A 27539-nucleotide genomic window follows, 5' to 3' on the forward strand; every position below is an offset into this window, starting at 1 on the left:
CGAAGGTGGAAAGACGGCTCGCACGTGAGGGAGATCAAGACGTTAGGGAGGACCTTGAGGTCGAGCCCATCCCATCGACGTCTCGCAGCACGTACCGAAGCCAAACAGAGAAGCTACGATCAAGGTCAGGCCTGCCAATCGCAGGCTCTGGCCCCGTCCTTCCTGCCCTGTGCATTATATGCAAGATGAAGGAGAAAATGATCATCAAAGCAGGCAAGCGACAAAGGGATCAACTGTGTAAGGCTGAAACATTAAAAGCAGGTAAGCAAACCCCCTCCCCCACCCACACACCACACACACACTACACACACACCACACACACACACACACACACACACACACATTCTCTGTGGTTGAATAACTGAAAGGTACAATTATGTGTGAGAGATACGTCAACAAACTCATTGAGTTGTCCTTTTTTTCCGTTTAGGCAAATTGCAGAAAGCTGCTGAGAAGAAAGATGACCAAAGTGTTCTTTTACATATAAAAGACAAAGACTGTGTGGCTCTGGAGGTGCGGTACCACAAAAGCTGTTACAGTCAGTACACCATGTTTTTGCTGAGACCTGACAAACCAGAGACAGAACAGTAAGTTATTTCTCCTTGGATTGCTTTACCTATTTGCACTACCACCAGACTGAAGTCCAGGTGTGTGTCGGCGATGGCTATATATATATATATATACACATACACATACTTAACATTATAAGTAAACATCCAATTTCCTTCTGTTATATGTGCACACAATCACAACACTTATTCATTTATCCATTTATTTACTTCTCATTCATGTGTTGTAGGGATGAGGCAATGTTTGATGCCAGTTACAAGCTGTTCTGTGAGAGGATCATCCGCCAGAGGCTGCTTGTCAACAATGAGGTGCTTAGAATGGGCCAGCTGAGGCAGGCCTTCATTGACATGGTGAAAGCAAACGAAGGTGTTGATGCTTCAAACTACAGGTAACTGCAATGTAATACAAGTCTTATTATTTATCATGTGCAAGGCCAGCTTTAAACAAAATGTGTATGACAGGCCTGTTTGGAGAAACCCCCATGATGTGTAGTGTGTAGTGTTGTTTGTGATGATGTGGGCCTTTATTTGGCTTCTTTGGTGTTAAATGTGCTGTATGGCAGATAGGTTCTAGTCTGTAATGTCTTGTATCACCTCCACCACTCTGCTTTTGATGGTACTCCTGTGACTCGTAATTGTCACTGTTTTGTTGTGTTACAGACAGGATCTGTTGAAGAAGAGGCTGGCTCAAGATTTCCCTCAGCTAGCGTTTCACATGCCCACCAAGCGCAACGTCTGCGAACTGGTTTTTGCTGAGACTCTGTCAAAGGATGCACTCGTGGACATGCTACCAGATCCATCCGGTACGGAAACAACACAGTCCAGTGAATTGAGCCAGACAGACAGCGACAATGAAACAGGGAGAACAAAGTGCCAAACAACACATGAGGACACAAGGACACTGTATACAGCAGCGTTGTTTTTGAAAAGACTGCTTAGTGACACTCCTGGCATGTCATGCCCATGGCCTCCCACTTCTGAAAATCTAAATGTCACTGAATCTCAAACTGTTGTCCCCATTGGACTATACAATCTGCTCAGCTGGATTATAGGTTCCACTGAGGAGCCAACACTGGATCATTATGTCAACATTGATGATGACGTACATTTGAAAGTGTTGTCTGTTTGTCAAGACATTGTGTACCTTGCTTCCAAGGGCCGCAAGCAGACACCCAAGTCCTTGGCTTTAGGTTTAACTGTTCGACATTTAACTGGATCATCACGCATTGTATCACTGCTTAACAGACTGGGACATTGTGCATCATGGGACACAGTTTTGAGTCTAGACACTAGCCTTGCCCAACTGACACTAGTAGAAGGCAGAGACAAAATACCGAAGGGATTCTCAAAGCGGACACCCACAACACTTGTGTGGGATAACATTGACTTTGTAATAAATCTCGTTTTTATGGTTCATCAGTGTTGTTTTCATTTGTGGAGGGATGAATGAGTAAATAAATGAATCAATGGACATTGGTATAAGTAAGGCAAGGCAAGTTTATTTATATAGCACTTTTCAACACAAGGCAATTCAAAGTGTTTTACAAAAAATTAAAGACATTAAGAAAATGGCATTTAAAATCAGTCATTCAAAAGAAAAGCTAATAAAAGAAACATTAAAAGAAAAAATACATGGATAAAAGTTACAGTGCAGTCTAAGATATGAATAGTTCAATTAAAAGCAGCAACAAAAAGAAAAGTCTTCAGCCTGGAAGTACTGCATTTTATTGATCTAAATTACTTAACGTAACAAGTTAACCTTCTTCTTGGACGCAGAAATCAAGTCATGTTTATTTTAAGAGTGCATTTAACGTGTACAGGGTAACAACAGACAGACAAAAAGTCCTCAGTCTAATGGAATAATCCCAATGAACCTAGCGATGTGAACATGGCAGTCCAGGAATGATAGTTTGATAAATATGAGTTTGATATACTTTATTAATCCCCGTGGGGAAATTGTTTGTAGCTGGAGTTGGCTGATAAACGCTGCTAGTCAATGTTGATTCGATGGTCAACTCTGTTCCCAGATAGTAAAACCTCTCACAAATACCGCGTATATAACGCAAATACCTCGGACTTAGTGATGTATTAAGACATATGACAAAACATGACATAAAACAAGCATACAGCACTGTTTAGAATCCATTTGGTCTGGTTTAGCGTAACCATGGCGGCCGCCATCTTTCACTTCTGTTGACAATATGCAGCTACCCAATTGGTGTAGCACGATCACGTGACGAACCGTGGCACGACTTTGGACCAAGATATTATTACGCTTCGAAGGGACTAGTTCAGCCAATAATTACGTGCCTAGAAGAATTGGCAGGAATTTTAGCGACGATATTTTTTTTGGTGGATAAGCATGACTCGTTCTTTTTTATGAACTAAAGATTGTGTAGTTTCACTTCTGTGGAGCGGGTTGAAACGATAACAGGGTTCACCTTATGGCCTATAGGGAAGGGACTAAAGGAGGGACTGGAGATGGGACTAGAGATGGGACTAGAGGAGAGACTTGAGAAGTGACCTGAGGAAGGACTTGGGAAGGGACTAGAGAAGGGACTTGAGAAGGGACTAGAGAAGGGACTAGAGAAGGAACTTGAGATGGGACAATGGCAGCTGGGGCAAGAGCTGGGTCTGGAACCATGGCCGCTGGGGCCAGAACCATGGCCGCTGGGGCCAGAACTGGGACCGGAATCATGGCTCTTGGGGCTCGGGCTGCTAGCCTGGACTTGCGACTCCTTCTCCTAGAAGCCGCCTGAAGGCTCCGTGGACCTCCAAAAGCCAGACGAGTTCCAGAAAACGACTCCTGGACAGGAGCAGGAACTGGGGCAGAAGCACTGGTTGACTCCAGACGGAACACACAGAGATGTTTGTATTCAGCAGGCTGGAAATCACACACCCAGAGGAAGTCCAAAATCCAGCCAGGTAAGAACTTCACCAAGTCTGGTTTCTCCATAGCCAACCGGTGCGCCTCTACCAGAGCGGCCTCCCTCTGCCGAACACTGGACGCTCCCTTCCACCAATCATAGCAGCAAGCCAAATAAAAGGAAAAATGTTGTAGTTCCACCTCAAATGGATCATCTGCTGGGTCCATTTCTTGGTCGGTTCGTTCTGTCACGGTAGAGCGAAGGAAGCAGGACCCAAATGCAGATTAAACTGATATACTTTTAATAGAACTTGGACAGACAGAACACTCACCGGTGAATACAGTCACATACAAATGACGAACCGACAAAGACAGACAGAAAAACCAAAACTTAAATACACACAAGACTAATCACACAAACAAGACACAGGTGAGGAGGGAGGAGAAAACACAGAGGCACCAGGTGAACACAATCGGGTAATCAGGGAGGGAAAACAGACAGAAAGCAACAGGCAGGAAACGGGGGTGAACAATTTACAAAATAAAACAGGAAACCCAAAGATAGAAAAAGACAAGACAAAACAACAACACAGACAGATCGTGACAAAGATAATGTTTCTCTCTTGTCCCAACACGTTCTCACTCCCTGCCCGTCACTCTATTACGCACAGGGTACCCCTTGAACGGCAGTTTTCAACGAGCAGGGCATCCCATAGACCTTCATAGACTGTTCAATGACTCTATTGTAGGGTATTTTTATTATATGTACAGCACTTTGGCTCGACCAAAAATAGTTTATAAATGTGCTATATAAATAAAACTTGATTTGATTTGATTTGATAGACCTCCCATAGCATTGATAATAGACGCCATGAGAACCCTCCCTGCTGCATCGAAATTCAACGAGCGCATTCCGTTCTCAGCTGAAGCGTATGGTGCGAGACGTCATTGCAACACATTATAGTTTATAAAAAATGACAAAATTGTAATTTTCATACAGTTACACAGTATTGTTAACATGGCCCAACCAGTGGAGAAATACCCAGAAATGCCAAGCAAATGCTCTACCGGTTGTTATTGTCAATATTAATATAATAATGATTTATTTTTTAATAGTCACACTCGATTTCGCCGATGTTCTTGTTGCCCCAGCTGGTTGACACCTCTTTGAGCAGAAACAAAGGCTACATTAATGTATTAAATCAATGTTAATCCATGTGTGTGGTTGTGGAATTAATGGATGTGACGTTGTGCGATTGCGTTGCCAGGCAACAGCTTCGGTTCATGTTAATTTACAAACTCTTCAACTACAACCCTAGTTATATTTAAAAACATTTTAGAAGGCCTCACGAAATACTTTAATGTAAATCAAAATGTAAATGTGAAGGAATATGTGTACAACAAAATACATCCGTCATAAACAATACCGGAAACAGACGTAGGCAAGGTCCTCAGCTCGGTGATTGGATGTTTTAGCCGCAATGCACATTGGGATATGGTGTTTATGCAACATATTCTCACTCCCAACTCGGCCTATGTTGACGTTATGTCAGGGTCCCTGTCGTCACTTTCCAACGCAAGGGGGGGGGGGGCTTTAGCACAGAGTTTCAGCTTTCAGGCAGTCCCATTGACTTGCATAGAGCTCCCTGAACGTTGGTAATAGACGAGTTGGGATCGCGGCGAAATGCTCTCCGCAAATCCATTCTCACAGCGTTTGTCAACCTTTTTCTAACTCAATATCAAGCCACACTTATTGTGTTTACTTCTTTATTTTAATTGAATAATGTCTGACTTTTGTTGTCGTCAGTTAGGGGGAGAGTATGGGCTTAGAAAACTGAAATCTGTATTGTTTCATCGTTTTTTTCCTTCTAATTTTGTATTATTTTCTAAACCACACACTTTTATTTACTCAACAATAAGACACAATTATCCTTCCGTTTATTTATTTGTTTGATTGTATAATGTCGGACTTTTGGAGTCCATCAGGACCGAGGGTCGGAGCAGCTCATAGTAGTTACTTTAGAGAGGTTGCCAGTATTAAACTGTGTACATCCCTGGAGGTTTAGGGGATAGGAAACACTCAAATGTAAAACATATAATTAATAAATGGGTGAAAATGGCTTGTGTCCATAATGGGCAGCCAGATGACAGCTAAGGTCAGAAGAGCTTTATTTAACAGCTGGTCTTATGTCTGTGACCCCTCCTGTTGTTAATTGTTAAGCCTGAAACATGCATTTGTCAAGGTTCAGAGGAACATTTTGCAAATATGGCAGTAGCCATTGATCATCTTAAGATAATATATACTTTATTGATCCCAAATTGGAAAACATTTCGTTACAGCAGCATGTGTAACATTTGTAAATATGCAGTGGTGTTTACTTGTAAATCATTTAGTATAATCACACAAATTCTGTGTTTTATATTTAATAATTCTGTGTTCTTTATTTATTGAATGTTCAATACCTGACAAGGTCGGAGATTAAAAACTTGGGTCGCAGGTTCCTCAACAGTGCATTACAAGACATCTATCAATATGTGTGTATACCTCCACCATTAAACTGTCGTATTCTGCACATTCCTGATACTATCTACATACATCTTATAAGAGTATAATACATATGTATAATATCAGTTAAAATAAGTGCTTAAGCATACAGTAGTTAACATTGCAGGAAAGCAATATATTAGTACTTTGTCAGGCTTAATGTTTATCTGTAGATAAGCTTTTTTCTTATTCAAAAGAAGACCTTAACCTAAAGTATCCTTTAATGTTTAAATAAAGTCTGTCTGTGTCTTCTATTAATATCTAATAATACAAATAATACAATTCAATAACGTGCTTTAACCACTAGGTGTCCCTTTCTATCAGCTGTGCACCGTTATGGCGTAAATATAGCCTATCTACCAATTGGATCAAATATAAAAGTCAGCCGAATTAGTATTGATACTGCAAGGAGACGTATATTGTCAAGAGAAATTGAAGATGTTGTTTAATTGCTGATATATTTATGATCCACGTCACATATTCAGTTTTGGCGGCAGTGCTTCCTGTTTGTCCAGAAGTCTTCTCATCAGGGCTCTATCAATCAATCAATGTTTATTGATATAGCCCAATATCACAAATGTTACATTTGTCTTAGTGGACTTCACAGTTTGTACAGAATATCAGTATGACAATACCACATCCTCTGTCCTTAGAGCCTCACATCGTACAAGGAAAAACTTCCGGAGAAAACCCACAGTTTAAAGGGAAAAATGGGAGAAACCTCAGGGAGAGCAACAGAGGAGGGATCCCTCTCCCAGGACGGACAGACGTGCAATAGATGCCATGTGTAAATCGAAGAGAGAATACATTTGCAACATAGGTAGTCCAAATGTTTGGAAATGCATGTGTGTATAATAGGAAGATGAATCCACGAGGATATCCATCCAGGACTCTATAAATAAATAACTACGGCAGATGTGTAATATTTAATGCAGCCGAACCGTGTATTACAATGCCGTTATGTGATGACTTCCGCTAAAGGGCCCACCCTTGCGTTGGAAAGTGACGACAGGGACCCTGACATAACGTCAACATAGGCCGAGTTGGGAGTGAGAATGTGTTGCATAAACACCATATCCCAATGTACATTGTGGCTAAAACATCCAATCACAGAGCTGAGGATCTTGCCTACGTCTGTTTCCGGTATTGTTTATGACGGATGTATTTTGTTATACACATATTCCTTCACATTTAAATTTTAATTTACATTAAAGTATTTCGTGAGGCCTTCTAAAATGTATTTACTAGGGCCGGGACTCGATTAAAAAAATTAATCTAATTAATTAGAGGCTTTGTAATTAATTAATCGCATTTTTAATCACATATAAATATTTGACCTGAGAACAGTGAGAAGCAATTTTTTTCACATGGATTTTAGTATACCATTAGGCGCATTCACACCGCAGTACTTTTCCCACAAAGGTTCATGAGAACTCTTTGAACCTGGGGGTGGATTAGGCAAATGAAGCCGCTGACGTCACTTCTTCTTCTTCTGCTTTGGGTTTACTGGCAGGCCGCAAACCACTTCACGGCGTATACTGCCGCCCAAAGTCCCCGGCCGGAAGTCCCCGGAGTTGGGGACTGGCTTCAGTAGAAGCTGCTGGGAGTCCCAGTAAATCGCAAGAACGCTGACACCTCCTCATCTCCACCGCTCCCATGTTTTATTTTGTGTTGCCATAAGTTAGTCTCTCTGCGTTTCTGCGCTGGGCTAATGCTAATAATGCTAATGCGAGGATAATAAAATGGCAGCTTCACAAAACTTTTTGGGAGTTTTACGGGGCGTGGTTTGCAATCCGCCCAGCCAATCAGTCATATAGCTCTTTTCTCACAAGAGAGCCGCACGAAAGTCCCTGCTCTCTAGCAGCTCTCTGCTCTCTAGCAGGGACTTTCGTGGGGGTAAAAAGGTTCTCATTAACTAATTTGAGTACCGGCTCTTTTTGGTGTGAACGCGATAAAAGAGGCTAGCTTCCACGCTAGCTGCTATATGTTTTGCATTGAGGTGATACTTGAGGCTTGATGTGCTGCGGTGATATGCGAATTCCTTTTTGCATAATTTGCACACAACCGTGCTCTTATCGACGCTTCCATCCGTCCGTTTTTTTAAACAACATTTCCCACTGTTGTTCACTGTGGTTTGTTGTTGTCTGAAGTCATGAACGTTAGTTGGTGCTCCAGTATAATCGGTAGGCCTGAAACTCATCCAGTGAGAAACGTTCCGCGGTGCAAAAATAAGTGCGATTAAAATGCGTTAATTTATTTAACGCGTTAATTTTTGTGTAATTAATTAATCTTAATTAACGCGTTAAAGTCTCGGCCCTAGTATTTACATATAACTAGTGTTGTAGTTGAAGAGTTTGTAAATCAACATGAACCCAAGCTGTTGCCTGGCAACGCAATCGCACAACGTCACATCCATTAATTCCACATCCACACGCACGGATTAACATCGATTTAATACATTAATGTAGCCTTTGTTTCTGCTCAAAGAGGATGTCGACCAGCTGGGGCAACAAGAAAATCGGCAAAATCGAGTATGACTATTAAAAAATAAATTATTATTATATTAATATTGACAATAACAACCGACCGTCGGGGAGCATTTGCTTGGCATTTCCGGGTATTTCTCCACTGGTTGGGCCATGTTAACAATACCGTGCAACTGTCACGTTTGAAGGGACGAAATCGTGACATCTTCACGTCTCCCAGCATGGTAAATCGTCACATGTTCACGTCTTGCCGTGATAAGGTTGCAAGGTTGCCTATCACAGAGTATGAAAATTACAATTTTGTCATTTTTTATAAACTATATATAAAGAGCATAATGTGTTGCAATGACTTCTCGCGCCATACGCTTCAGCTGAGAACGGAATGCGCTCGTTAAATTTCGATGCAGCGGGGAGCGTTCTCATGGCATCTATTATCAACGCTATGGGAGGTCTATGAAGGTCTATGGGACGCCCTGCCCATTCAAAACTGACGCTCAAGGGGTGCCCTGTGCGTAATAGGGTGACGGGGAGGGGCCCTGACCGACCGTCAACATGTGACGGGTTGGGAGTGAGAACGTGTTGCTTGTCCACGTTCATAAAGCATAAAACAACACCATAAGAGCGTGGTGCAAAGTATCTAAATGCGTCCGCCGTTCTTATTAAACACCCATGTAGTCCACTCACTCCGCTGTATAGAAAACTGTTTCCCCACAGCAGACGCACATTAATGACGTCCACTGGCGCATCATAAATAAGTTGATAGTGCAGTCGGATTCTCAAAGCACCGCAGTCTCTTCTCCTAAATCCTCCTATCCACTATCCCTTAACCCTGTGACGTTTCACACAGAGGTCAAGGAATAGACGATAGGAATAGACGATAGGAATAGATGATAGGAATAGACGATAGGGGTTGATTTTTTGACTATTCGACTGCAACCATACTTCAATGAGAAAATGTAGCTAAATACTTGACCTTTAGCCTTTATTTGACTTTATATGTAGTATTCATACCAAATAAACAAAGTAAAAGTGAGACTATGGTTTTGTCTCCTGGTATAAATGTGTTTTCTAAGAGACTGCAGGCTTCATGTCCGACACGGCGTTGTTCTCCAGGTGGTTTTTCCTCATGATGACTCGACACAGCAGGTATCTCCTCATGTACTTCCTGAAGTTCTGGTCTCTCAGTCCGTACACAATGGGGCTCACAAAGCGAGGGATTATATGCACGAAGACGTACAAGGCGAAGCGTATGTCAGCGTGTCTTCGCGGCAGTAAAAAGACCAGCGCGTCCTTCAACATGCGCCGAACGTAGGTCAGCAGGCAGAGCAGAAGCTGGAAACCGTGCAGCAAGATGGTGTTTCGGGCCTTCTTTGAATCCCCTTTTGCTCCTTTGGCTGCAAACAGGATCCTGAAGTAGGTGTAGAGCAGCGTGAGCCACACCAGCACTAGACACACGATGTGCGACGCGTCTCTCTTCTTCAAACTGTACGAACTTCTGAACACAAAGTCTCTGGCGCACAACACTTTGGACGTGAAGAAGCTGAGGGGCTCGGTGGCCAGAAGGAGGAAGAAATCAGGCATGATGGAGAGAGAGCTGACAAACCAGATGAGACTCATCAGGATGAAGGTGTTTCTCACGGTGCAGATCCTGCAGTGGTGCAGCGGGAGGCAGATAGCGACGTAGCACTCCACCGCCATGCCGGCCAGATTGAGAGGCGTGTTGAAGGTGGCCATGATGGCGAGGATGAGGAGGAGGAGGCAGGAGGAGACGCTGAAGGTGTTCAGGGTGTAGCTCATGATGTGCAGCAGCGTGGAGAGAGTCAGCTGCAGCATGTCGTTCATCACCAGGTGGATGAAGAGGATGTAGCGCGGGTTGGAGTAAAAGATCTGCAGGGGAGAGGAAATAAGTGTCAGAGCAAGGAGCACTGAAAAGGTGCAATGATATTAAGTTTAAATACAGCTCATAACAAGCAAAGCCCCTTTCAACACAAGGCAATTCATAGTGCTTTACAACAATGAAAGACATTAAGAGCATTAAGAAATAGTTCAGCAGAAACACATTATAAAATGGCACTTATTTAAAATCAAGATAATAAAACATGAATAACACAGGTACATGAATACAAGTTACAGTGCAGTGTGAGATTATAAACGTCTTCAGCCTGGATTTAAAAGTAGAAAGGTAGAAGAAATAAGTGCCAGAGCAAGGGGCAATGTGCACGGAAAAGGTGCAATTATATTAAGTTTAATTACATAATTTGACTTTGATGTTATTTATATAGCAGCTTTCAAAGTATAGTTACTATACTTTACACTATACTATATTGCGTTCATATACAAATACACAAAGAGCAAGTGAACTAGACAGCAGAATCTAAACATGAAAAAATAAACATGGAAAAAAAAGAGTAAAACACATAGAAATAATAAAGCAAAAATACATACATTATTTTAGTGGAACAGAAGAGCAGCATGTTTGAAATCATCTCCTCACACACACACACACACACACACACACACCCACACACACACACACACACACACACACACACACACACACACACCACACACACACACACACACACACACACACACACACACACACACACACACAACACACACACACACACACACACACACACACACACACACACACACACCTGGTGCTTCCTGAAGGTGTGTATCAGGGTGCCGTTGATGTAATTGATGGCGATGCAGAGAACCGTCACGATCACGTTCTTGTAAACGGCCTCGGCGAAGCTCCGAGAACCCGGAGAGGTGGAGTTCAGAGACGAGACGTTCATGATTATAACGAGACAATCCTTCCTGAAAACAGCATTTATTCACATTTAAGTGTTACTACTACTGCTAGTAATGCAATACATATGATTAACAATAATAGCAATAATATAAATATAAATAATATGAATAATGTAATTAGATATAACAACAATAATACTAGTGATAACAATAATAACAATAACAAAAATACTAACATATCGCGAACATTATGATAACAATACTTTTCTTTTTGTATGCCTCTTAAGAACCTCAAAAACACATTAAAAAATATAAAATAAAATCACAATTAATCAATTAATTTGTGATTCTCTGTCCCAGATCTGTTCAACTTATTCTAAAGATATCTCTTATGCCCATTATAGAAAATATGCCAATAACAATTGTGCTAAGAAAATAATAATAGTACAACTACTACTTCTTATACTAATTACAATAATTATAATCATACTTCTAATAATACTACTAAGACTACTACTAATAATAGTAATAATAATACAAAACGTGATTGCCTTATAAGCTCCTCAAAGACATTTCATAAAAAATAAATCATGTGAGACGCACTGGTCCTTATTTAAACTGTTCTAAATCTTATTACTTTAAAATGTATTCATCTTATTCTAAAAATATTCATATATTTACTTAAATATTTGTTGAGTTTTTTGTGCACACAGCCATAACCTTTTTTTATGTTTACAAATGCCAGTGAAGTGCACAATCAAATGTCCATTACAGACAAATGGTTTACACATATTAAGTCTCTTGAACTTAAAACGTCAAAAAAACAACGTTATTTCGGTAACACTTTAGATTAAGGTGCACATATTCATCATCAACTAGTTGTTAATCAACATATTAGAGTCAAACTATAGCTTATTTATTATGAACAAGACTTCACTTTGAAATAGGGAATTCTGAAATACCACATTTTTTGTTATTTTGACACAATTAACACTTGTAGTTTCATGTCTTGTTACACAAGAATAGACCATATTGGTTAAGTGTTATTATGAGAGAATGCCTTATTAGGCCCATATTGAGCATATTAAGACCCAAACTCAAACACAACAACGTCCTTACTTACAATAAACAAACACTAATTAGAGGACAGACACACACGGTACTTACCAGCAGCCGTCAGACCACTGCAGTGTGTCGTGTGTTCAGACAGTTTTTATAATGACATATGGATACAATTGGGATTATGTTGGGCCAAACAGTGTGTGTGTGTGAGTGTGTGTGTGGCCTAGCATTACTATACTTGTGGGGACCTACATCTGTTTACATAGTCACGTGTGGGGACTCGCCTCCCTTATGGGGACAAAATGGAGGTCCCCATGAGGGGAATCATTAATTTTAGGGTGAAGACTTAGGGTTAGGGTTAGGGTTAGGGTTAGGCATGTGTTGGTTATGGTTAAGGTGAGGGAATGCTCCGGTTTTGGGACAAAATTAACATGGGATCACTCCGGTCATTGTACGTACTTCGTCTCACTGGAATATTAACGGTCAGATTGAATACAACATCGACCCAATTTCTCTGGTCAATGACGGGAGAGTTTTGAAAGTGACAAAACACTGTTCCACACATTTAAAAACACTTAAACAATTAAACAATGTTTATAGAGAATTCAGGCACCTTCCCTGGCTTGTAAAATGTGGTGATGCAAACTGTTCTCTGGGTGCAGTCTGGGTGCAAGAGCCATGTGCTGAAAGGATCTCTCTGGGTGCGCTCTGTGAGTCTCACACCCCGCTTCTCTCTGGCTGCTCTCTCCCTCTATTCACAGCACTTTTCCCCAGCTTTCAAAGACTTATTGCTGGGTGGAAGAGCAATGTGCATCACCCTGGGTCTCTGCCTGTGTGCCTGTGAGTGTGAGACCCTGCTAACAGCAGTGACTCTGCTGTACTTATCTTCTTGTACATTTCATGAGTCAAATGTGGACGAAATGGACAGTTTCCTGTACATATGACCGGCTGTTTATGCAGCCAAATGTGCATTTGAATTAAAACCGTTTAATGCACTTTTAACACTCATGTACCCACGATTCAAGCTGCTTTCCTGGGTTACAAAGAGCTGTGAAGCAGCCCGTCCTCTGCGTGCAGTCTGGGTGGGAGAGCCATGTGCTGCAAGGAGCTCTCTGTGTCTCTGTGTGAGTCTCACACCCCGCTTCTCTCTTGGTGCTCTCTCCCTGTATTCACAACACTTTTCCCCAAAGACTCATTGCTGGGTAGAAAAGCCTTGTGCATCACCCTAGATCTCTGCATAGGTGCCTGTGAGTGTGAGACCCTGCTAACAGCAGTGAACCTGCTGCCAGCATTACGAACATATTAATCAGGCGTTTTTTTCATGAAAATGATTTTTATTCACTATCATGGGGCTATATAAATCAAATTTCGGGTAATTCGGAGCACAATTGTACCTTTTACTGTTTAAATGTATTTGTATTATATATTTTTGGGCTATAAAAGTGACATTTCTGGGTGACTTTGTCAGTTTATGGAGCTTAGCCCACAATTCCTGGAGGTTCCAGGCCGAATTTGGGAGCTCATAACGGTCAATTATATCTTAAAATAATCAAAAATGAAGTTAAAAAAAATTATCGAAAAAACGACTAAGTGCCAACGGAGATGGGGCTCAAAAAAGCTCAACCCTTCGGCGCTTCGGGCCGAAGCCCCGGACACTTTCCCACTCCCCCGTTGCAACTTACAACGGAGAGGGGAATCCAAGCCTCCCCTTCTCCGTCAATAAAATGCATTCATCATTTGCACGAAATCGGAAATCCGGTTTTTGAGAGGACTCAGAAAAAAAACGGCTGTTTCACTTCATGGAGGAATGTGTCCGCTCCATGTGTGCTCTGGCTCGGATACAATTGTTGCATGGAGACCCCCCAGCATGGTTCTTACCAAACTTTAAGTTTTTGAACTGGTCTCTGGAGGAATGTAAGGGGAGCTGTCAGGGGACTCTATCTGCCTTACGAGACACTATTTTCGGATACATTTTTATCACTTTTAGCCCTTTTCTATGGTTCTCCAAAAAGTTAACTCAAACTTTTTCTGACTCTGGAGGAATGTAAGGAGAGTTGTCAGGGGACTCTACCCGCCTTATGAGACACTATTTTCGGATGCATTTTTCCATTTTCACCCCTTTTCTATGGTTCTCCAAAAAGTTAACTCAAACTTGTTCTGACTCTGGAGGAATGCAAGGGGAGTTGACAGGGGACTCTTGCGGGCTCATGATGCACTATTTTCGGATACTTTTTTTCATTTTCAGCCCTTTTCCATGGATGAATTGAAACTTTTTTTTTTTAACATTTTGGTCAATTTGACCCAGTTCTGGTACCGCATTGCCTGGAGGATAGGACCGAAAGATGACAGACTCTCTGGCCGCCTCACAAGTCACTATTGTCGGACACTTTCTTTGCATTACCCCGGTTCTATCACTCTTTCCTCCTTTGACCATCAAACGTGTTTCCTGCTGGGGTACTGCCTGGTTCCGGGGCACCCCAAACCCTCTCATGGTCGGGGCACCATGAATTGATGCATCGGATCCAATGTTGCCATCACCAGCCCCGCGTTGGTGCAGAGGTGGAACCATTTAACCCGGTGGTAACCCAAGTCCTCCCTTGGTCCGTGTACCATGCATTGAAGCATCGGACCCATTGTTGCAATCACCGGTTACGCTAACGCATGTAAACAGAGAAAGAGAAAATAATTTAAATACAATTCACTGTGTCTGTTTTAGTAAGGATGTCGTCCGTATGCCCGGTGTGCAGACTCTTCTATCTGGCTTTGAACAAGCATCTTAAGCACAAACATGCAGTGCGGAACTTGGAGGAAAGAGGCATCATTCTTAAAATGGCCTGTGGCAGAATAAATGTTCGGACCAAACCCTGTCCCATCACAGGGTGTTCGTATGCTGGGAAGAGACTAGACCGTCATGTAACTCATGACCACCCTGAGTTCTCCCGAGATGAGGCACATCAGGTCATGGCAAGGCTGAAGCATAGTGTGGCCCTGCAGTTACTCCATGACCTCCGAGAGACTAATCCCATCATTGGAATGGCTACATCATTGGATATAGACAATGAGGAGGAATACCTGGTGCACCCTCCACCCTTCTCCTCACATACCGAGTGTGACGAAGAGGACTGCAGGAAGGTGATGCTGGAAAATGTGGCATTGAAGGCTCAGAAGGATGCCCTCATTGATGAGGTGAAGACCCTGCGCTCCAGTCTGAAAAAGGGGCTAAAACCCAGGAAGCAGAGTTCCACTGCTGCTGTGTTTGAGGAAGAGGAAGAATGTATACGATTTAAGGAGCTGGTAATCTCAAGTACCTCCGGCATAAACACAGTAGCCTCCGGCAGCAATACCCCTCTCAAGACCCCGGTCAAGACAGTCATGCATTCACCAGAAGCCTCCGGCAGCAATACCCCTCTCAAGACCCCGGTCAAGACTGTCATGCGGTCCCCAGAAGCCTCCGGTAGTGAGACCCCTCTCAAGACCCCGGTCAAGACTGTCATGCATTCACCAGCAGCCTCCGGCAGCAATACCCCTCTCAATACCGCCGGTCAAGACTGTCATGCGGTCCCGAGAAGCCTCCAGTAGTGAGACCCCTCTCAAGACCCCGGTCAAGACTCTCATGCGGTCCCCAAAAGCCTCCAGTAGTGAGACCCCTCTCAAGTCCCCGGTCAAGACTGTCATGCATTCACCAGCAGCCTCCGGCAGCAATACCCCTCTCAAGACCCCGGTCAAGACTGTCATGCGGTCCCCAGAAGCCTCCGGTAATGAGACCCCTCTCAAGACCCCGGTCAAGACTGTCATGCGGTCCCCAGAAGCCTCCGGTAGTGAGACCCATGTATGCCAGAAGACCCGTCGTCTGTTTCCAAGTACTTATCTTTCTTACAGTGCAGACGCTTTTCTGCTTGCTCTTGCCTCTGCTTACTTTTTATGCTGATTTTCCTATTCTTATTCTCTGAAAACTTCGAGCAGCGGCTCCTGGACATTAACTTATCACTGGGACAGTTCATCTTCGTAAATAGACGGAGGGTTTCAGCCATATTTAAACATTTTTACGACGACCTCAGTCTTACAGTAGCGTGGCCTAGAAACAGCTAAAGCCTGGTAGGCTACTGCATGCTATTTAGCTTAAGCTAGTTGGTAGCAAAATGCCTCCGTTCTCTACAGATGACATCCACAAACTTATACAGAAGATGGCTGTGTTGGAAATGAAAAGGCAACGGTTGGAAGTTAACGTGGAAGTGAATGGACTATGTCATGGGAATGACACCACTTTACCAGTTTTGCAAAATAATGGAAAAGGGTATGCTAACTCACAGCTAGTTAGCAGCTACAAGGATTCCAAGGAACAGGAGGGCTGTGTACCGGGTAATAAATCTACAAGTGGTTGTCCTCCCTGGAACTTTCTGGGTGCAAAGCCTAAGAGTAAATCATTTCCATGGGATTTGGGAGGACGAACAACAGGCAGAGCCCAGCGCTCTGAAATATGTGATGCGACCGGCTGGCCTGCATTGTTATCACCCAGGAAGAGCGCCTCTTCAACCCCTAAACAACCGTGGACAGCTGCTAAAGGGAGAATTACAAACAATCCTCCTAAACCACCAAGTGTGCCAATCCAGAACAGATACGCTCCGCTGACCGAGAGCCGGAAATCTCTTTCTGATGACCTGGATAACCCGTCCTCTTCACACAGCAGGGTAAGGACCAATAGCTACTCCAAAAGTAAAAGGCTAGAGGGAAAGCTAACGACTGGGCCTGAAACTCTGATTGTGGGTGACTGCTGTAAGAGATGTAAAAGGTCTGTGTAGTAAGAACAACACCAAAGTACTCTGTTTTCCCAAGGATGTGGTCTCTGACTTGGCTGAGAAGATCCTGCATATTGGGGCTGAACATCCGACTGTGAAGAATGTGGTACTGCACATTGGAACAAATGATGTTGTGAAACAACAGTCAGAAGTGCTGGAAGAAGACTTTAAATGTCTGTTGGAAACTGTCAGCTCTTTAAATGCAGAGGTGTTCATCAGTGGCCCTCTACCGCCAGTCAGAAGAGGAGTGGAGAGATTCAGCAGATTGTTTGTACTGAACACCTGGCTTTCAACTGTCTGTACTGACCATTCTGTCCATTTTATTGACAATTTTAACTTTTTCTGGGATCGCAGACATCTTTTCAAGGCAAATGGAGTTTGCCTGAACAAGTCAGGAGTGAAATTGTTTATCTCTAACATATTCAACTGCCTGCGTCATCAATCTGTTCCCTCTGCCAAGGACAAGCGGCAAGAGGAATCAAAACAGGAGAAAGACACAACACATCGCGCAGAAAACCCTGAAGAAGTATCACTGCACCCGCCTGAGGAATGTTCTGATTATGGGAGACCAATGACACAAATGGAGGAGTCTCCACTGCCCGTCACCCTCCCTGTCAACGCCTTTGAGGATACTCTTCATTCATCCCCCAGCTCTATCTACTCTCCGCTCACCCTTTCACCCTCACCCACCCCCCTGGAGTTCGATGACCGCATGAAGGCGACACGCAGGGTTGGCAGCATGTCCTTTACCCCCGCCCCTCAACGACGCCAACCAAAATCACCGAAGCAGAGATGCGCACCATCTCCACCGGCTTCATCACCATGCCTACCACAATCATCCAAACCACAACAATACAAGGAAGATGGAAGAAGATTTCCAAACCCCCCTTTCTACAGTGTAGCCCTCACCCTGCCCTCCTATGATGAGAGGAGCAGGGTGGTGGGTCCTCCCTCCCCTTCAAAGCCTGATAGGGATGTGTGTGTGTACAAAACGCTGCAAACTGATATCTGCTGGGTCCAGGCTCAAGGGCGTATGGCACTCTCAACTCTTTCCAGGACATGCCGGGACCCTGCCTGCCTGTAGCTTTGCCGATATCTGTGTTGATAGGTAATAGATTGAGAGCGGTGAATCAGCTTAGATACAGCAAGCGCTCAAACGTTTGTGTGAGTTTATCTAATTTAGCAGTGATTCCATGTCAGCCACAGCTTGTTACAAAAAACCTGACTGATTGTGTGTTTAACGAACTTAAACTAGCTTTATTAAATGTCAGGTCTTTGGCAGGAAAAACATTTTTAATCAATGATTTTATCACTGAGCACAATCTCGATTTTATGTTTTTAACAGAAACTTGGATTGAACAAAATAACAGTACAGCTGTTCTTATCGAATCAACCCCTCCCAACTTTAGTTTTATGAGTCAGGAAATAATGCATAAGAAAGGGGGTGGAGTTGCTATTCTGTTCAATGATTCCATTCAATGCAGGAAGACATCTTATGGGAACTTTACTTCTTTTGAATATGTGGCCCTTCAGCTGAAATGCTCCTCTCGAGCTCTGTTCCTAAATATCTATAGACCACCAAATACTGTGCAAGCTTTTTTGATGACTTTACTGAACTGCTGTCTATAGTGTGTATTTACTTTGACCGTCTAGTCATTGTTGGTGATTTTAACATCCATGTTGACAACCCCCAGGACAGAGGGGCAAAATAACTGTTTTGTGTTCTTGATAGCTATGGACTGACTCAGCATGTGACGGAGCCCACGCACAATAAGGGGCACACTCTGGACTTAATTATCTCAAAGGGTCTGAATATCTCTAAGGTTGTGGTGACTGATGTTGCACTCTCTGACCATTCCTGTGTTTTCTGAGCTCTATTTCTGTTCACAAAAATGTTCAAAAAGAGGTAACCACAAAGCGATATTTAACTGAAAATACTAGGGAAATGTTTACTCAGAATTTTTCTTCCACACTTGCCCCTGCTAACATCTCAGTAAATTAGCTAGTAGATCATTTTAATTCAAAAATTCAAAATGTTATAGATGCCATTGCTCCAACTAAGGTAAAGGAAGTGTCTGGCAAGAAAATATCTCCATGGAGAAAGGCCATGACCGTGAGAGCAGAAAAAAGAGAATGTCGAAAAGCTGAACGTACTGTAGGTGGCGAAAAACAAATCTCCAGGTTCACTTTGAAATCTATAAAGAGAGACTTGGCCTTTATAATTTGGAATTGAAAAACGCACGACAGTCTTTCTTCTCTGACATCATTACCAAAAACAAAAACAACGCACGTGCCTTGTTTGCTACCGTCGACAGACTAACTAACCCCCCAGTGTAAGTAGCCTCTGAATTTCTATCCACCAGGGTGTGCAATGATTTTTCCTCCTTCTTCACTGACAAAATTCAGAAAATCAGACAAGCAGTCAGTGCCTCTGCATCAGGAACAGCAAATGTGTTGTCTCTGTGTCCACTTTAACATCAATTCAAACACCATGACACAATTCCATCAGATTAATGATAAAAACCTAGAGGACATTATTACAACTTCTGAAATCCTCCTCCTACTGCCTTGATATTATTCCAACAGGATTTTTCAAAGACGTTTTGCCTTGCATGGCCTCAGATCTACTTCATATAGTAAACAAATCTCTTCACTCAGGTATTTTTCCACAGGCCCTGAAAACTGCAGTCATTAAACCGCTCTTAAAAAAGAATAATCTAGATGCTTCAGTAATGAACAATTACAGGCCCATATCAAACCTCCCATTTCTAGGTAAAATCATTGAAAAAGTTGTTTTTCAACAGTTGAGTAATTTCTTGCATTTAAATAGTTGTTTTGATGTGTTCCAGTCAGGCTTTCGTCCAAACCACAGCACTGAGACTGCTCTTGTAAAGGTCTTCAATGACATCCACTTAAACACAGACAGTGGCAGAACTTCAGTGTTAGTATTATTAGATCTCAGTGCTGCGTTTGACACTGTTGACCACAGCATATTACTAGACCGACTGGAAAACTGGGTGGGACTTTCGTAAACAGTTCTAAATTGGTTTGAATCCTACTTAAAGGACAGAAACAACTTTGTTTCTATAGGTAAATACACATCTGAGTTGACAAATATGACATGTGGGGTACCTCAAGGCTCCATCTTGGGGCCTCTTCTCTTTAACATCTACATGCTACCACTGGCTCAGATAATGAAGAACAACCAAATAAGTTACCATAGCTATGCAGATGACACACAAATGTACGTAACAATTTCACCAGGAGACTATGCTCCAATTCAAACACTGAGTAAGTGCATTGAACAAATCAATGACTGGATGTGTCAGAACTTTCTCCAATTAAACAAAGATAAAACTGAGGTAATGGTTTTTGGAGCCAAGGCAGAACGTATAAAAGTTAGCGCTGAGCTTCAGTCGTGCAATGTTCAAAACAACAGATAAAGCCAGAAATCTAGGTGTAGTCATGGACTCTGACCTGAGTTTCAACAGTCACATTAAAACTGTTACTAAATCAGCCTACTATCACCTAAAGAATATATCTAGGATTAAAAGACTAATGTCACAGCAGGATTTGGAAAAACTTGTCCATGCTTTTATCTTCAGTAGACTGGACTACTGCAATGGTGTCTTCACAGGTCTCACTAAAAAATCTATTAGAAAGCTGCAGCTGATTCAGAACGCTGCTGCTCGAGTCCTCACTAACACTAAGAAAGTGGATCACATCACTCCTGTTCTGAAGTCTTTACACTGGCTTTCTGTGTGTCAAAGAATATATTTCAAAAATACTGCTGCTGGTTTATAAAGCACTGAATGGTTTAGGCCCAAAATACATTTCTGACCTCCTGCTAAATTATGAACCATCCAGATCTCTCAGGTCTTCAGGGACTGGTCAGCTTTCTGTCCCCAGAGTCAGAACTAAACATGGAGAAGCAGCGTTCAGTTATTATGCTCCAAATATCTGGAACAAACTCCCAGAAACCTGCAGGTCCGCTGCAACTCTGACTACTTTTAAATCCAGGCTGAAGACTTTTCTTTTTGTCGCTGCTTTTAATTGAACTATTAATATCTTAGACTGCACTGTAACTTTTATCCATGTATTTTTTCTTTTAATGTTTATTTTATTAGCTTTTCTTTTTAATGATGCCATTTTCTTAATGTCTTTCATTTTTTGTAAAGCACTTTGAATTGCCTTGTGTTGAAAAGTGCTATATAAATAAACTTGCCTTGCCTTGCCTTGCCTTACAATAAACTGAAAGCTAATCTGGCTAAGGACTGGCCCTCTCCCCCAAATCACTGGTCCGGGGGGACGGGGGAATACCATGCGTGAAATCACGTTGCCTAAAAGCATGGAGACCTACATTCAGACATACAGGGATCATTGTGAGGGTGTTGCGCCAACAGTGAAATGGAAAGAAAATTGTCTGTCGAGTCAGCCGGATAAAGAACTTCCTCGTATTCATGGCCCATGGTGTTAACCTGCTGTCAGACTGGCTGTTCCTAAAAGACACGAAGAGGGTCCGTGGCTGGAGCGAGTATATTTCAAAGTCGGGCCGGGCAGTCACAACATCGCTGTTGTTCCTGAAGCATGTGAACCATTTCCTGAGGTACTTGTCTGAGTCAAATTTCCGGGGGTGCAGGCTCATCCAGTCTGATATGACCCACATCATCAGAGAGGTGACAGCCAACATGAACGACTTGAAAAAGTCCGTTACTTTCCACCAGTTTAAGGTGAAGAGGAACAAGCTGGATCGTCTGCCGAGCCAGGCGGAGCTTTTCGCCGCCATGACGGCCGCTGAGAAGCGCATCCCTGATCTCCTTGACCTGATGGCTAGCAATCCGACCTCAATCACCCAGTACCTGCTATATGGCTATCTAACCCTCCATTGGAGCCTCCTGTATGTCCACCGTCCGGGTGTGTACGCAAACATGACCAACACTGAGGTCTTTGAGTTGGACAGAAGGGGCACTGCTGAGGGCTACATCATCCACGTGCAGGATCACAAGACTGCCAAGACATTTGGCGAAGCACAGCTGGTGCTTACAGTAAAGGAGTTTAGCTGGGTCATGCGGTGGATGGGGATAAAAGAGGGCTTGTCGGGTCCTCAGAATGAATTCTTCCTTTTCACAACGGGGACGTACGCCTCCAAGAACCTGCACGCTCACTTGACGAGGGCTTGGGCTGATGCTGGGCTAGAAACAGCCGTCACCTTCACAATCCTGCGCACTGCCCTGGCTGACAATATCAAGTATCACCAAGATCCAGAAAGCAGGTCGATTCTCGCTAGGTTTATGTGTCACGACGTAAGCACTGCACCGGTTCTACGCGAATACGCCTGGAATAAAGGAGGGATTGAAAGTCCGCTCCATGTTCAGGGCGGCAGCAGCTGCAGCAGCATCATCAGAAGGAGGTCTACCGCCGTCAGATACCGCCAAAGAGGGCTCAGGGGCTGAGAGCAGCGAGATCTCTTCCACAGAGAGGTGATTTCCCCGGTCTCTGTCTTGGATGTGTGAAATAACCTGAGTCCCCATTTCAGGGACACATGCTGGAGGTCTCTAGTCCGTCCTTCGGGGCTCTGTGAGCCGGCAAAGAGAGGGGATTTACCCGTTGTCTCTCCTGGAAGTGTGAAATAACCTGAGTCCCCATTTCAGGGACACATGCTGGAGGTCTCTCTCCCGAGAGTGGACGTCCATTGCCTCTAAATAGAGGTAAAATTAGGTCTGTCACTTTGGGTAACCGCACCACTCTCAGACGTTTCCCGAGAGTGGACGTCCATTGTCTCTAAATAGGGTGAGGATAAGTCTCCAGGAAATGCATGTAAGTCAATGTAATGTCCCCTGAAGTGATGTATACATGGTAAGTGTGTGTGTGTGTGTGTGTGTGTGTGTGTGTGTGTGTGTGTGTGTGTGTGTGTGTGTGTGTGTGTGTGTCTTTGGTGCGGGGTAGTTGCCAGAATTTGCTTACCCTATCTCTTTGTGCAGTTAAAAAACATATTTTTTTACAATAAAAGCTTCCTCTGAGGGTCTTTTGATGAAGCTTTGAATGTCTGTTGTCATATTTAATCCCCCTTACAAAATGTATTTTCTCCTGTATGCGGAAACACCGTCTGCAGCAGTGATATTGTCGTTTTTTTATTGTTATAAAGAGGAATGAAGAAAATACCTGAAAACAGTGAAATATATTATATTTAATTGAATGATACATGGTCAGTCCAAACCCAGATATTCACTTTAATATGATATATATGTGAACAAGAATTATAAATGTGCAACAAAAAGAGGAGAGTACATGACAAATGACCGTGAAAAAATATAAATGAATTGGAAGTAATATGGCTTGGACAGAATACACAGGGGAGATGTTAAAGACGTGTGATTTTACTAACAGATTAATGTTCAAGAGGTCCTTTTTATGCACATTTTCAGGTTCATATCAATATATAAGCAAGATGGCGCCAGTGTGTGTGGCCTGCCGTCTGTCGCTGCCAACGATGTGTGTTTTTGTACTGTTTGTGTAATTTTTAATGCACAAATGTCAACTCTCTACTTGTGTACGATCGCCAAATACTGCTGGACCTTCGGTTTTCTGCCATTAATCCAGCAAAGTCTACTCATGGTGGAGATAAAACGCTGCCTCCGTTTTTATCAGGGGGACTAGTTTACCCGTGCTGTACCCCGGTACCACCTACCCGCCGTAAACGCCACCGCCACCAGGGAAAATGCAGTGGTCGACTGGTGAGGATAAAGGCTTCTTCAGCTCATCTTTTCTCTCATACTGAGTATGAGCCTCATCTCTCTTTTTCGAGGCGTTTTCTGGACCCTGTCGACGCCTGGCTGGTACCTGTCGTCGGCCCGGATGAGGCATTCATGCACCACGGGACCTGCTCCCCTCGTCCCCGCTGCCGCAGGGTTAATCTGCATTACCTGAGGTCTCTGTGTCGGGCTCCCCGGACCTCTAACGCCGCCAATCTGTCGGTCCCTGCCAGGTTTGGCCTGATTAACGCAAGATCGCTAACAAACAAGACTTTTGTCCTGAAGGATTTCTTCACCTATAAGGGTTTGGACTTCCTCTTCGTGACTGAGACATGGCTCAGTATTGGTGTGTCCAGCGCATTTACCGAACTTGTACCGCAGCATTGCTGCTATTTTAACTCTCCGCGGACGTCAGGCCGAGGTGGAGGCATAGCAACTGTTTTTAAGAGTGACTATAAATGCCAGCAGCTTTCACTGTCATTCTCACCCGGCAGCTTTGAACTGAGCGTGTTCGAGCTTGGTCGCTCTCACACAGTGCTGTGTGCTGTGGTCTATAGACCTCCCAAATGCCATAAGGGATTTCTAAATGATTTCTCGGATTTCTCGGCTGAAATTATGCCAAAATATGACCGTGTTCTTATTGTTGGGGATTTTAATATTCATGTGTGTTGTCCCGACAAACCAATGGCAAAGGACTTTTTAAACCTTGTTGATTCCTTTAATCTTGTGCAGTCTGTGTCTGGCCCCACGCAGGAACACGGACACACACTTGATCTTGTTTTATCTTATGGTTTGCCTGTTCTTAACCTGGAGATGTGTGATGCCTTTTTCTCTGATCATATGCCTGTATTATTTGATGTGAATTGACGCACTCGCATTATTAGCCCATCCACTGCTTGTCAGTTCTCTGTCGCTTTTAAACAGAACTGTGTTAATCGGGAACCTATGTCACCTGAAACGGATGAGCTTAGCTCATGGTTTCACTCCACTTGCAAAGCTGCCATAGACACTGTTGCTCCTTTAAAAACCAGGCAACCTAAAACTAAATCTGAGCCTTGGTTAAATAACAAGACTCGGGCTGTCTGACGGGATTGTCGTAGAGCAGAGCGTAAATGGAAAAAGGACAAACTGCAAGTTTCATTTCAAATGTTGGGGGAGTGTTGGCGTCTCTATCAGATCACTGTGAAAGCGGCAAAAAGCAAACATTTATCTGACATATTTCTGTCAAACCGTAACAAGCCACGTGTTCTGTTTCAGACTATTGATTTGACTATTTAATGCCCCCCCAGAATTCCGTTATGGAGACCTCTACTGCAGTCTGTGAAGACTTTCTTTACTTTTTTATTAATAAGGTAAACTCCACTAGAGCTGAAATATCTGCTCCTGCAAATGACCCCTCAGTTCATGCACTGTGCTCTGCTGTCTTTAATCAGTTTGAGCCTGTAGCTCTGTCTTTTGTACAGGAGATTGTCTCCAACTGAAAGCCCTCTGGTTCCCCAAATTACCCTGTTGCGCCTCAACTTTTGAAAGAGGTTTTCCCCACTGTTGGACCATCTGTGCTGGCAGTTATGAACAGCAGTCTGCTCTCAGGGAAGGTCCCTGAAAACCTGAAGCATGCAGTAGTGCAACCTCGTATCAAAAAACCCAGTCTGGATCGCACAGTTCTGGCTAATTTTTGGCCCATTTCCAAGATGCCTTTTATGTCAAAAATCGCGGAGAAGATTGTTTACAGTCAAATTATGTTTTTTCTGGAAGAGAACAATATACTGGAGGTTTTCCAATCCGGTTTTAAAACTATGCACAGCACTGAAACAGCGCTTACAAGAGTTTTTTATGACATCCTTTTATCTACTGACTCTGGGGACTGCCTTGTGCTTCTACTTATTGATTAAACTGCTGCTTTCGATACAGTCGACCATGATATCCTGATCTCTCGCTTGGAGAAGTGGGTGGGCATTGAGGGGGAAGCCCTGGAATGGTTCAGGTCATATCTGAAGGACAGAACTTTCTCTGTCAGCCTTGGTGACTCTGAGTCATCCTCTGCTCCACTCCTGTATGGGGTCCCACAGGGCTCAGTAGTAGGCCCCCTGCTATTCTCCCTCTATTTGCTCCCTCTTGGGTCCATATTTAGAAAGCACGGCATTCCACTGCTATGCTGATGATAGCCAGATTTCTGTTCCACTAATAAAGAAGGAGGGTTACTCAATTAGCCCACTGCTAAAGTGTCTAGAGGACATACAGGCCTGGATGGCATGCAACTTCCTAAAACTGAATGAAGGAAAAACAGAAGTAATGGTTTTTGGTGGCACCACTGGCATCAATTCTGTAGACCTGGGGTCCTTGTCTCAGTACACCAAGCCCACCATTACGAACCTTGGCATTAAAATGGACCATGAACTAAAACTTGAGAGTCAGATTAAATCGGTGGTAAAAACGATCTTTTATCAGCTGAGGAAGTTAGTCAAAGTAAAACCTTTTCTCTCCAGACAGCAGTTTGAGACAGTAATCCACCTCTTTGTCTTGGATTACTTGGATTACTGTAACTCTCTCTACATGGGGGTTAGTGGGTCCTCCCTCGCCCGTCTGCAGTGGGTGCAAAATGCAGCAGCAAGGCTTTTAACTGGCACACGGAAATATGACCACATTTCCCCCATTTTGGCTTCGCTCCACTGCCTGCCAATACATTTTAGGATTCATTTCGAAATTATTTTATTTACTTTTAAATCCCTAAATGGCATCCCAGCTAGCGGGGAACGTTGTCAAAACGTTGGCTAACATTACCTACAGGTTCTAATAATGTTTTAAAGAAATGTTTTCATCTGATTTTCAAAGAACCTATTTAGGATGTTTATTATTTCAAATAATGTTCCTATAAGGTTAACTAAGACATAACGTTTTAACGGCAACATTCAGAGGATGTTTTGAGGATGTTATTGAGGCCTGAGATGACAGAAAGTGTTTTATAAAATGTTCCTTTAATGTGATATGTTAACAAAGGTGGAACGTTTTGCCTGCAACATTCTAAGGATGTGTTTTGGACGTTGTCGGGGTAACACATTAAAGCTGTTCTTCATAAAACGTTCCCTCAATGTTACATGATAACAAATGAAGAACATTCTCCAAGAAATATTCTGAAAACGGCCTGAGATGACAGAAAGTGTTTTATTAAACGTTCCTTTAATGTGATATGCTTACAAAGGCAGAACGTTTTGCCTTCAACATTCTGAGGATGTGTTTTGGACGTTGTTGAGGTAACAAATTAAAGATTTTCTTTTATAAAACATTCTCTCAATGTTACATGATAACAAAAGAAGAACATTTTCAAAGCAACATTTGGATAATGTTTTCAGGAGGTCATTCTTTTTTTATAAAACGTTCCTGTGATGGCAAATATTAACACAGTCGTGGTCAACGTCAGATTTATTTCTAGAGCGCTTTAAAAAACAAACTTGTTGCATTTGTTTAAAAAGGATGTTTTAAAAAAGATCTGAAACACAAAAAACAAACAAGCACATAATTCATGATAAGCTGTAAGCAGATATCGCATGTTTGCGGTGGCGTGTGTGAGTTCCCAGCTAGAAATGTTTGTTACCATTCACTGTTCTAGGAATGTTTTCAGCGGGATGTTTTATTTTCGGTTCCCAGAATGTTCTTCTGAAATGTAGGATAACTTTCTCTAAAAACATTCTTGACATGTTTGGTG

The 27539-nt window shown here is 42.9% G+C and overlaps 1 protein-coding gene and 1 pseudogene across 1 annotated transcript; one reads left to right on the forward strand and one right to left on the reverse strand.

The window, feature by feature from the left end:
- The first annotated feature begins 476 nt into the window (after positions 1-476).
- Positions 477-2115, forward strand: LOC117562386. Its single transcript, XM_034240218.1, has 3 exons — positions 477-587; positions 800-958; positions 1230-2115. Exons 1-3 carry the CDS (start codon positions 550-552, stop codon positions 2017-2019), a joined length of 987 nt encoding a protein of 328 aa, XP_034096109.1. The 5' UTR covers positions 477-549; the 3' UTR covers positions 2020-2115.
- Positions 2116-9590: 7475 nt separating this feature from the next.
- Positions 9591-11270, reverse strand: LOC117562397 (annotated as a pseudogene).
- Between the last annotated feature and the right edge of the window lie 16269 nt (positions 11271-27539).

Source organism: Gymnodraco acuticeps, unplaced genomic scaffold (assembly GCF_902827175.1).
Source record: "Gymnodraco acuticeps unplaced genomic scaffold, fGymAcu1.1, whole genome shotgun sequence".
Classification (NCBI taxonomy): domain Eukaryota; kingdom Metazoa; phylum Chordata; class Actinopteri; order Perciformes; family Bathydraconidae; genus Gymnodraco; species Gymnodraco acuticeps.